We start from the raw sequence: 12,036 nt of genomic DNA, 5'->3' as shown, positions 1-12,036 counted from the left end.
GCACCACAGACTTGCCCGCAGCCCAGTCTGATGAGGGAGTTTTCTCAACTGAGACACTGACCCTCTAGCTGCAGTCAAATTTACATAAGCTAGCCAGCAGGGTGACACTGCACACTTAGAAACGCATAAAGACGGGAAGAGCAACCAGGCAAGGCGAGTTGGAGAAGCTTTAGAGAGTGGCGCGGGCTGCCATCCATGCTTTCCCGAGAATGTCCAGCTCTGCACAGGCAAAGCCCATCTCCCCTGCATCCATGGCTGACAAATCTCCTGTCACCGCAGCTCACCCCCCCTGTACGGAGCAACCAGTACCAACAGCCACAAACAGAGTAAGCGTGAAAACTGAGTTAGCTGGGTTCTGATATACCCAGGTGGTAATAAATAAGAAATTAATAAGGCAGGGTTGTAGGTACCATGATGCAAAATTAGTGGCAGTGAGGAAAAGGAAACTGTACAATTATAAAATTTTGTGTTCTCGAAACATCTGTGTTTTGTCAGAATTAATAGTCCTAATATGTACACTCGTTAACTGTAAATTTTAGAACTTATTACCCCCTAGATGAATACTAGGTCTTGTAGACTTTACCCCTCCACCATTTTTTTCTCTTCCAGACATCAGGGCCCTAGTTTACTAGTTGTAAACTAATTATTGCTTTTACAAATGTGTGGTACATGGTTGTTGCATGATGACCTTAGGGTTCACCCATTTCGTAGTGATATTCGTGGTATGCTCTTTTAAAGGCTGAATAACATGGTTGGTGGATGTTTTCCTCCTATCCATTATTGTTGAATTGTGGTATTAGTTGGGGCCTTTTCCAATAATCATTCTAGCTCCCAAATAATGACACAGAGACCTATTCACATTTATTCAACAAGCTTTAAGTACTGCAAGTAGGCATATACTCATTTAGCCTAACCTGTCTACACTGGTCTGGCTATCCAGTCTTGCCCTGGAAAGCTTCTACTCCATCTTTGTCCTCATGACCTCCTTCTCCTCTTTTTTTCTCTACCTGAGATCCCCAACTAGGAATGGAAGTCCTGCCTCCTGTCCTCTCTGCCCCGTCATTGGCTCTTCAGTTTTTTTTCTTTTTAACCAAGCAGAGATAATTGAGGGTCATTCTTTATACAACCTTGATACAGGAGATTCTTCAGAGGACTGCGACCAGATCTCTGGGTACAGGAACCAGCATCTGAATACACAGTACATAAGACCATTTCCCCAACATATCAGTTGAGAGCTGTTTAGAAGAGGAGCATTTGGGTCTCTATGATGAAGTTTGTGTCATTTTTGCTTTGGATGGAGGCTCTGGGACACGATCAAGCTTGGGACTGACCAATAGTACCCTAACCCAGACATAATGATCAAGGTCCATGGAGGTACTCCCTCAGCCTCAGCCAAGAGGGGAATTAGGACCATGAAGGCTGCAGCAGGAACATCACACACAGAGCTCAGCTTCAGCAAGCACCCAGAAGAGTTCAGGCCTACCAAACATTAGGAATAAAAATTCAACTCAGGCTACAGACATAACTCCACCACTGAATAGGCTGGCGAACCAGCTGGTTTGTTGGAGTTACTTGCATGACCAAGGAAGATGCGTCGGCCAGAAGGCCCATCTGAGTGATCATGGGCCCGCGGCTTATGAGAGCCACATTTCTAAAATCCCTTGCCCGACTTACAGGCAGCTGAAGAGAACCCTCCTCTATCCCACCCATCACTTGCTGCCTAATAAGCCTAGGGAGGGGGCCTCTGGGTCGTACAACTTCCCGAAGTGAGCTTCTTGCATCACATGATTCTCCTGAGTTTTATGACCCCAGCTCCTTCCATCAAAGGGAATGTTTCACTTCAGAAATGGCCCCACAATACCAAATATCATGAAACATCTTAAATTTTCAGTTTCAGGGAACCAAAGGGCCATCGTCTACACCTCTGATCAGAAGATTTCTGTGAGAAATGACACGTGACTCTTTGGAACCTAAAAGAAGTCTTCCCACCCACCAAATCCCCCTCAGGGCATCCTGAAACTTGAAATGCTAGAGCTGGGGAGAGATTGCAGAGAAGTAGGTTGTACTTCTTGCTCTTGGCTTTGGGTGCTTGGGTAGGAATAGCAGTAGATAGTGGAATAGCCTCAGCTTAGAATGCTGGTCTCCCTGTCTCAGATGCAAGAATCAACAAGTACGGGTCTGTACACTTTTAGCAGTAGAATTTATTTGGAGGTGTGATATCACTAAGCCACAGGAAAAGAGATGGGCTGGTTCTTCTTCTTGGATGAGACCATGGAACAGTGAGTTTCTTGCTGGTGTTCTTCCATTGTGGCTTTGATGCTGCATAACTGCTGTTGTTAAACAAACAAACAAAAACAAGACACAGGAAGTAGAGAAGCTACGCTCTCATCATTATTGTAAAGCTATCCGATAGAAAACGAATTAACCTGATAAATTAACATAGTAAGCCCATGACTGGGCTCTGGCCTTCTGTACCTATGATCCACGAAATTTCAGAAGCTAAGGGTTTTTTGTCTGGTTAGTTAGTTGGTTTGGTTTGGTTTTGGGGTTTTGTTGTGTTTAGTTTGTTTGTGACTATTTTGCAGTGGCTGCATGGAAAGGGCATGCAGTCAAATGAGCTTTGTCTGTTTCAGTTGCATTTTATAAACTTTAAATGAGTGAAAACAAATCCAGAAGATAAGTCTCTATTGCTGAAAATGCAATGTTATTTATTTATTTATTTATTTATTTATTTATTTGTTTATTTATTTATTTATTTATTTCGCAATGTTTTTTAGACATAGGACCTATAGGCCCCTGAGCTGGAACTGACTTGAATGTCCCTTTTCTGAGGACTAGCTTTCATAGAATCAAAAGGCACCATGCAAACTTTCAAAAGAGGGAATCAGCCAACACTCCTAACCAGCTATGATGCTCATAAACTATAATGAAATACAATCCTTCTAAGCTACACAAAACTATCAGCATGGCACAGTAACGCTAAGCGTGCAGTAACGGCATACATACCATGGTGGTGACCAACAGCTCTCTAAGGCTCATTGAGCTTACTGAGCTTACTGAGCTCTCTAAGCTCACTGAAGGCTTATTGAACAAGAAGCCAATCATGCCTGATACTAGAAACCTAGCACTACCCAGGGCTGGTGAAGTAATGGATCTTGGAGAAGAACCTAAAACCCAAACACTTTACTAAACCAGCATTATCCCTAACTACATCCTAAATATTTGTCCTTATACCACAGACAATTATAATCCTTACTCTTTGTTAAGGAAACATCCCCTTTTGACAGATGAAGAGCAATTATAAAAAACACAACCAATCAGAAGGCAGAGTTTAGGAGTCCAGTCCTAACAGACACATTTACAAAACAACTCCCTAAGGCTCAGTGAACATTGTGCAAATGTGGGGACAAAAGACTGTAAGAGTGTTAGCTGGTTGGCTATGACAATAATCTCCAAGTGATGTCAGCACCTACATCCATAAATGCTTACTAACATGACTCCCTAAACATGAGCTGAGCAAGGACAATAGACATGATAAACTAGGTACGCTTAGGCATCCCCAGCCCTGCACAACAGCACTCCAGATAACAAAGGAATGCTGAGATCAGGAGAAACAATCTTACCCAGGAAAGAAGCATGTCACCTGGTTATCAAAACTAAATGAAAGCACGCATACAAATAACAGTGTACAGGCTGAGCACGTAACAATGGCCAATGAAGAAAGAGGCCATGAGTCTGAAAGAGGACAAGAAGGTATTTGGGAGGGTTTTGAGGGAGAAAAGGGAAGGGGGAAATGATGTAATTGTATTTTAATTTAAAAAGTAAAAGAAGTAACGAGCAGAAAACAAAAAAAAACACCAAGAGGAAACAGAAGCAAGGCAGAATTTTTTTTTTTACTCGGTATCAGCCAGAAAAAGTACTCCCCAAACCCCTCTGTCAATCACCAGCAGCTGTATCCCTTACACAGGATCAAAGGTCAAACTACCAATACCACAACACCCCACCCCCCAACCCCTACCCAGATCAACACTCAAATGTCAAACAGATCTTCCCATATGCAGTTCTTTACCATTGTGAAGGTGCCACTATCCATTCTGCCCCGAATTTTGAGATCTTTATTCTCTTTCACTCTAATCCCCAAAAGACTCACCCATCTGCACTCTAGTCCACCTCTTATCCCCCCCCAAAAAAAGCTTTTCTTTTTTCCCCTTTTCCTATGACCCAGACTTGCCCTTTCCATGCCTTTACTGTGTAGTCATCAGGCTTCCCGCTGGTTTACTGTTATCCAGGTAAGATAAATCTCTAACATTGCTGAAACACAATGTTTTTCAGATACAGGACTCAGAAGCCCCTGAGGTAAGCTGACTTGAATGCTCCCTTTCTGAGGACTAGCTTTCATGTAATCAAAAGGCACTATATAAGCTTCTAAAAGATGTAAACAACCAACACCTCTAACCAGCCATGATGCCCATGAACTACAACCACCACCAGCATGGCACAGTAAGCCTAAGGGTGTGGTAGTGGCATGCATACCTGGGTGGTAACCAACACCTCCCCTACTTTGCAGCAAGAGATTTATAAAACAAAGGCTGCATAATGACAAATCCTGCTCTTCTCAATTCCGAAATATTTGACTATACCGCCATTCACATCTGAATAAAGGATGTCTCTTATCATGGTATCCTAGACCTTGTTTATGGTTGGCTTATGGTTCATGCTGTATATTTTCTCTCTCATTATTCCTAAGCTCAGAAATTAATTTTTAAAAAAGTAATAAGAAAACAAACTTTGGGTACAGAGGGGTTCTATATATTTTAGTACTTAGAAAATTACATTTATTCTTTCTACTTTTTTTGGTTCTTGTTTGTTGCTTTTGAGTTGTGGGTGTTGTTGTTGGTGGTGGTGGTAGTTGTCATATTTTGGTGCTGGAAACCAAACCTAGTACTTCATATATACTGGGCACACCCAATACTACTAAGCTACAGAAAGTTATATAATAGTCTTGCTGTCTTTCTGCTGTATGTCAATAAACATCAGTGTTTTCTTTGCTTTGTTTCTAATATATTTTTGTTAATTACAGTTTATTCACTTTATATACCAGGTGTAGCCCCCTCCCTCATCCCCTCCAAAGTCCCACCAGCCCTCCCTCATCTCCTCCCATGCCCCTCCCCAAGTCCACTGATAGGGGAGGTCCTCATCCTCTTCCCTTTGACCCTAGCTTATCAGGTCTCATCAGGACTGGTTGCACTGTCTTCTTCTGTGGCCTGGTAAGACTGCTCCTCCCTCAGGGGGAGGTGACTAAAGAGCCAGCCACTTAGTTTATGTCAGAGACAGCCCCTGTTCCCCTTACTAGTGAAGCCACTTGGAGACTGAGCTGCCATGGGCTACATCTGTGCAGGGGTTCTAGGGTATATCCATGCATGGTCCTTGGTTGGAGAATCAGTCTCAGAAAAGACCCCTGGGCCCAGATTTTTGGTTCTGATGCTCTCCTTGTGGTGCTCCTGTCCCTTCCAAGTCTCTGTCTCCCCCTTCTTTCATAAGATTCCCTGTACTCTGCCCAAAGTTGGACATCTGCTTTGATACCCTGCTGGGTAGAGTCTTTCAGAGGCCCTCTGTGGTAGGCACCTGTTCCCTGTTTTCTCCCTCTTCCAATGTCCATCTTGTTTGCCCTTCTGAATGAGGATTGATCATCTTACCTAAGGTCTCCTTCTAGCTCAGCTTCTTTAGGTGTACAGATTTTTATAGGTTTATCTTATATTATAGGTCTAATATCCACTTATAAATGAGTATATACCACGTGTGTCTTTCTTCTTCTGGGATACCTCACTCAGGATGATCTTTTCTAGTTCCCACCATTTGCCTGCAAATTTCATGATTTCCTTGTTTTTAATTGCTGAGTACTATTCCATTGTGTAAAAGTACCACAATTTCTGTATCCATTCCTCAGTTCAGGGACATCTGGGTTGTTTCTAGATTCTGGCTATTATTAATAAAGCTGCCACGAATATGGTTGAGCCAATTCCTTATTGTATACTTGACCATATTTTGGGTATATGCCTAGGAATGGTAGCTGGATCTTGAGGTATCACTATTCTTAATTGTCTGAGAAAGTGCCAGATTGATTTCCAAAGTGGTTGTGCAAGTTTATATTCCCACCAGCAATGGAGGAGGGTTCCCCTTTCTCCACATCCTCTCCAGCATGTATTGGCACTTGAGTTTTGATCTTAGCTTTCTGATGGGTTTAGGGTAAAATCTCAGGGTTGTTTTGGTTTGCATTTCCCTGATGATTAAGGATGCTGAGCATTTCTTTAAGTGTTTCTCTGCCATTTGATATTTCTCTATTGAGAATTCTCTGTTTACCTCTGTCCCCTGTTTTTTAGTTGGATTATTTGACTTGTTGCTTTTTATCTTATTGAGTTCTTTATATATTCTGGATATCAGCCCTCTGTCAAATATAGGGTTGGTGAAGATCCTTTCCCAGTCTGTAGGATGTCGTTTTGTTCTGACGATAGTGTCCTTTGCTTTACAGAAGCTTTTCAGTTTCATGAGGTCCCATTTATTGATTTTTGCTCTTAGAGCCTGTGCTATTGGTGTTCTGTTCAGGAAGTTGTCCCCTGTGCCAATGAGTTCAAGGCTCTTCCCCACTTTTTCTTCTAACCTATTTAGTGTATCTGGTTTTATGTTGAGGTCTTTGACCCACTTGGCAATCTACAAATTCAATGCAATTCCTGTCAAAATACCAACACAATTCTTTACAGAACTTGAAAGAACAATTCTCAATTTCATATGGGGAAAAAAAAACCCAGAATTTCTAAAAGGATTCTGTACAACAACAGATCATCTGGAGATATCTCCATCCCTGATTTCAAGGTGTACTACAGAGTAATAGTAATAAAAACTGCATGGTACTGGCATAAAGACAGAATGGTGGATCAAGGGAATAGAATAGAAGACCCAGAAATAAACCCACACACCTATGGATACTTGATTTTTAACAAAGAAGCCAAAACCATACAATGGAAAAACGCAGCATCTTCAACAAATGGTGCTGGTCTAACTGGATGTCTATATGTAGAAATATGCAAATAGATCCATATTCACCACCCTGAACAAAACTAAAGTCCAAGTGGATCAAACCTCAACATAAAACCAGACACACTAAATCCATCATCAGTGTTTCTTATGCAAATACATTCACCTTGAAACTTTCTCCATGAGCTATTCTTGCCACCCCTGTCTGGAACAGTAAGGCAGCATCTTCTACCCTTACTCATAGTATTCTGCTCACAAACTGAAATCAAAGAAGACAACCATCTTTGAGCATTTAGAGCACAAGTTTGGATTCTCAGTGGTCCAGTGAGTCTTGACTTTTTTCAGAGTGAGAGAGAAGCATCCTCCAAGAAGCCTGCTAAGTTCCTCCTCTCTGGTTATAGTAATCCTATCAGCAGCATGGTATCCCAATTTGGTCAGTGAAACTGTCATCCTTGCCAGGAACCAAGTAATCTGGCTTACGCTGTCACCTGGGGCACACATGTGTTAGAAAGCTACCCCTTACATTCTGCTAGCTGTATGCCGATGGATATAGCTGGGCACTCTATCACTGCCTCTGATGTAAGCTGGGTACCTCATTTGAACGCATTGCCAAGATAAAGACAATGAGACTGATGCTGAGATGTTTACAGTTTTAAATAAGAAACTTTAGTCCTGATGGCCTCCCACCCCAGTGTTAAGTAGCAGATGAGAACAGAGCCATCTGCTGACTCAGCTATCAGAGTGAGATGTAAATGGATGGCAGATATGTAATTGGATGCCTGTTTGAGGTAATGCTTTGTTACACTTGAATTTTTCCACATGTTCAGGTGTAGCATAGAAAATAACTTTAATTTTACACAAATCAGTAAAACTTTTGTATAATATATATGGATACTTCTTTTATCTTGTCTTAAGAGAAAGAATTATCTTTCTGTTTTGTAAGAAATTGTGTCCCTACCATCTTTCCTGGTCCTCCGTTAATGTAAATCCTACCCTTCATTTCCAGGTATATTGCGAGGTATAAGTGTCAAGTTGGTCCTGTCAGTTTGAACTTGAAAGGCACACCTTAACTAAAGCTGCACAATTTCCTGACATTCAGTAAGCATCAGGCGTTGTTGCAACTTCTTGTATCGACTTCCTCATTTCTAAGACAGGATAACAATTCCCTTGGAGTCTCAGTGAAGAAGAACAGTTAAATGTATAGCAGGAGGACAACCTGTTATACATTTGCAAACTAGGTCCTTAAATGCAGGGGTGTGTTCCTCTTGAAAACTCCTTTCAAGGTATTTCTTATAAGGATCTGGTTATTAGCAGTTTACGTAAGATTTCCGAACTAATGTAAAACGAAATCCATAGCAAACGCTTTCTTTTGGCCTTGTTTCAGCATGTGAAACTGGCAATTAGGACTCTGCATGAGGAAACGCAAAACCAGCTATGGCCTGATGCTGAGGGGGGGAGGGGTGTTCATAGAGATAGTTACAACATTTTGTCGGCAACTCGACGTCTTCAGTCACCTTTGACTCTATGACGGCTTGCTCTCCATACCACCAACTTCTGCTATTGATCTGTATAAAAGAGAAAGGTTTCTTTTCAGGATCAATTGGTCATTAGTAAGAAATCACCCTGCCCTAGATGCCTTGGAGGTGTGGCTGCTGTGTCCCACGTGTGTCAGTAGGTGGCAGGGAGGAGAGAGGCCTTGTTATACTCACTGTTCTGACCTCTGAACATCTGAATGATCAGTAGCCTGGAATTCCCTGAAAAAAAAAAAAATGATCCTGAGACAAGCACCATTCTGGCCGTGCTCTTGGGGTAGGAAGCGAGGCAATGAGCCAAAAAGCCAAGCTGCTGAGGACCTGAGCCAGGGAGAAGAGTTCTACCTGGGATGAGAGTTTGTAGGAGAATCTGATTACTAGCAGTTTACATGAGATTTCCAAATTAATGTACCAGACCAATGTCACCAATGAACATTTGCAAGCAAAAAAGATGTGGACAAAAGGGTTTGAGTGGGGCACACTGCGACCCAACTATGGCTTCCACAGTGAGATTGTTTTTCTCATTGTGAGGACAGATTCAAAGGGAAGGGAAGAAGAATGGAAATAGGGTGCATGATATGTAATTCACAAGAAACAATAAAAAGTTTAAAAAAAAAAAGAAAAGACAGACAGAAAAGAAGAAAAAAGAAAAATAGAAAGAAAGTTTACAATAAATATCAAAAGTCAGATTTATGCTAGCTGATCAATTGCTGCTATCAATACCTTCTCTGCAGGTGTTAGCCAGTGATCAAGCATTCCAGCATTTGGTCTTTCCAGATCCTACCTAAATTTCAAAGACATAAAGTACCTTTCTGGGTTGTTATTTGTTTATGTTTTTGGGTTTCAAAACAAGTAGTCTACCCACTGCTGTCTATCTTGTCCGAATGGAAATTAAGATGAGATATTAAAATATCCATCAAAGTTGTTATTATTTATAGACATTTGCATATACAGCTTCAAATTATTAACCCTCTCTAGTTTTGTTTCGATCAAGTAACTGTAAATAACTATTTAGATGATTTACCTTCATTAATGAGGCTTCTCATAAGATCTTTCAACTACACTTACCAATATTCGTGTTTTCAGAGAGCCTCATAACACACTAGGCTAACACCCTAGGCGTGCCATTATAGTGTTCAAGGTCCTCCTGGGCGGCATCAGGTTTGAACACCCAACTAGGAATCATTAATTCAAATCAAGTGCAGGTAACTTAAGGTGATTTTGAATACTTATTTGCTGCTATGTCTGGAGAATATGACGTATAAAAGCACTTGGTGAGCTGTTCGCCACTGAAACCAGAAGGAAGGGTTGGCAACAATGTGCTGGCCCAGGGAGGGCGCAGCAATTGCCATTCATGGGGCCTTGAGGGCCTCACATCTATGCTTCCTCTTGCCTCAGCTCTGTGCCAGTTTGTCCTCTTGCTGGCCTGAAACCCCTTGTGTTTGTAACTCTTATGCTGCTTTGACATGGTTTTCTCATTCTTTTAAAACCATGATTCCTCAGTATGACAATTCTTCCAAAAGTCAAAATCCAGATTTTCCCAAAATGTCCCAACAGGGCAGGAATATTTATGCTGGTTGTCATTTAATCTGACGACTCTAAAACAAGTTGATTATTTTATAAATGTCTACATAAATCATCATTGCCCTGAATTTAACTGGTTGCTGACACCTCCTTAGTAAGTGTTGCCTAGTCTGAGAAACAGAGAAAGGATTGTAAATTAGCCATCATTACACTCTTAGGATGGGACTACAAGGCTCCCTGTTTACCCTTGCTTCAGAATTACCTCACCAAACAAACCATGGCTTGCACTGGTGTTAAGGCTGAAACGAAAGCTTTGCCACACCTTAATTACAGTTTAGAAGCACACAAGTAGTATAAATTGTGCATGGATTGTGGAACAGGGCTTCCAGCCTTGTTTTGCCTCTGACTTTTCTTGCCTTCTACCTATTCTATTCACAGACCTGCTCCCAAATTTGTCTCTTTTGACCCACACCCCATAAAATGACCTGCCATATGAAGAAACTCCAGTTGCTGGGGAAATCGACCTTCTAAATTAGCTACACATCATGAAGGCTTTCCGTTGGAAGGGTCCTGAGGGTTTACTGAGGTTCTCCAATTGTCCTTGGCCCCTCAGGACAAGAAGGATGCTGTAGCTGGTTCTTCTTTTTCTCCACCCTTCCTCCACCCCATTTTACCCCTTTATCTCTAGATAGGAGAGAAAGAAGGATGTGAGGGAGGGGGAGAGAGAGAGATCCCTGAATCTAATTTCTTCTTGTTTCTTCTTTGAACACATCGAACAAACCACAACCAACCCCCATGAACAACGGACAATGACCACCTATGCCATAGCCTCTGGAAACTTCCCAGAATTTCAAATGTCACACAATCACAGAAACTCTCTGCACCTGGCAGGACCACGTTCCTGCTAGGGCACGAGGCAAATTATATTCAGCCGCCGTGGATAGTCCAAAGCAGCCCCACATCCCCACACGTGGGATTAAAGCAAAAAACATATTCTTATGATATTTTTGTGTTTTTTAAAGAAACAAAAATTCCAGAATTCTCACTACAGGGTGCCTGTCAGAAAATTTTTGAAACAAGTTTTGGTTATGTCCTGAAAACGTTATACTCAGTAGCGCTAGCTTCCTTCCAAAAGGTCATATTTATATTACTTAACCATGTTCAAGCACTTCCTATAGTGTATTTTACTATTAATGCATGTACTTACCGTCCACTTAACGCTTCCTCTCTGTGCCAGAAACCTTTGGTGATATTCCGCTTAACAACCATGAAGGCAGCCATAATAAGGAAAGGCAGAAACACATAGAAACTGATCAAAAGTCCCTTTTTGAACCGAGCGCCTCGCCGCTTGACAATCAAAGGCGTGCTTTTATCTGAAAGTGTGAAAGTGCCATTTAACTTTTCCAAAACCAGGCATGACTAGTGCAGACCAGTGATTTGAATTACTTTGCTTTGTCTTCTACGATGTCTCAGTTTTAGCTTTTGTATACTCTTAGTTGATTTTAAGTTAACTTTTATGTGCAGTATATGAATTCAAATGTTCTTTTGTATGGCACTCTTGGTTCTCTTAAGAAAGGCAAACAACACTCATCTTAACAACTAAAAAAAATGATGCCTAAAGCTATGTATCTTTTCAACCTTACTTTTATTTCATTTTGTTGTTTTAAAAATCTTCACTCTTGCAATAAAATGTTTTTAGTTTTAAAATTATTCTGTTATTTTACAGCTGTTTCGTTTCTAAGCCTATTCAACTCTACTCAACTTACACTCCGAACACCTTCTCTCTTATTCATAATCCACAGGCCTCTTTCTCCACCTGCTCTTTGATTTACTTTTAATTATACTTTTCTGTAGTTTTAATGAGTCTAAAACTCCATTTACTTTAACAATAACTCGCTCCCTCTTGTTCACTTTTCCTTCCTCTATTTTTTTTTCTTTGCTTAAATAA

General features: G+C 41.2%; 1 protein-coding gene and 1 non-coding gene across 2 annotated transcripts in view; one reads left to right on the top strand and one right to left on the bottom strand.

Moving 5' to 3' along the window:
- Positions 1–8,654: 8,654 nt before the first annotated feature.
- LOC129666421 (small nucleolar RNA SNORA17) lies at positions 8,655–8,784 on the top strand. The gene has a single exon (XR_008718576.1). It is a non-coding gene; the product is annotated as a small nucleolar RNA SNORA17 (small nucleolar RNA).
- A 1,455-nt stretch (positions 8,785–10,239) lies between these two features.
- LOC129666315 (disintegrin and metalloproteinase domain-containing protein 5-like) overlaps positions 10,240–12,036 on the bottom strand; it is a 55,080-nt gene continuing 53,283 nt past the window's right edge. The window contains exons 17-18 of the mRNA XM_055593353.1: positions 11,296–11,486; positions 10,240–10,258 (exon numbers count right to left, since the gene is read on the bottom strand). Coding sequence (XP_055449328.1) covers positions 10,240–10,258; positions 11,296–11,486 — 210 coding nt within the window. The remainder of the gene's footprint in view (positions 10,259–11,295; positions 11,487–12,036) is intronic.

The sequence above is a fragment of the Psammomys obesus genome, unplaced genomic scaffold (assembly GCF_907164565.1).
Source record: "Psammomys obesus unplaced genomic scaffold, mPsaObe1.curated_primary_1811, whole genome shotgun sequence".
Taxonomy (NCBI): Eukaryota; Metazoa; Chordata; class Mammalia; order Rodentia; family Muridae; genus Psammomys; species Psammomys obesus.
Note: the sequence above shows the minus strand (reverse complement) of the source record. Positions and strands in the feature narration are given on the sequence as shown.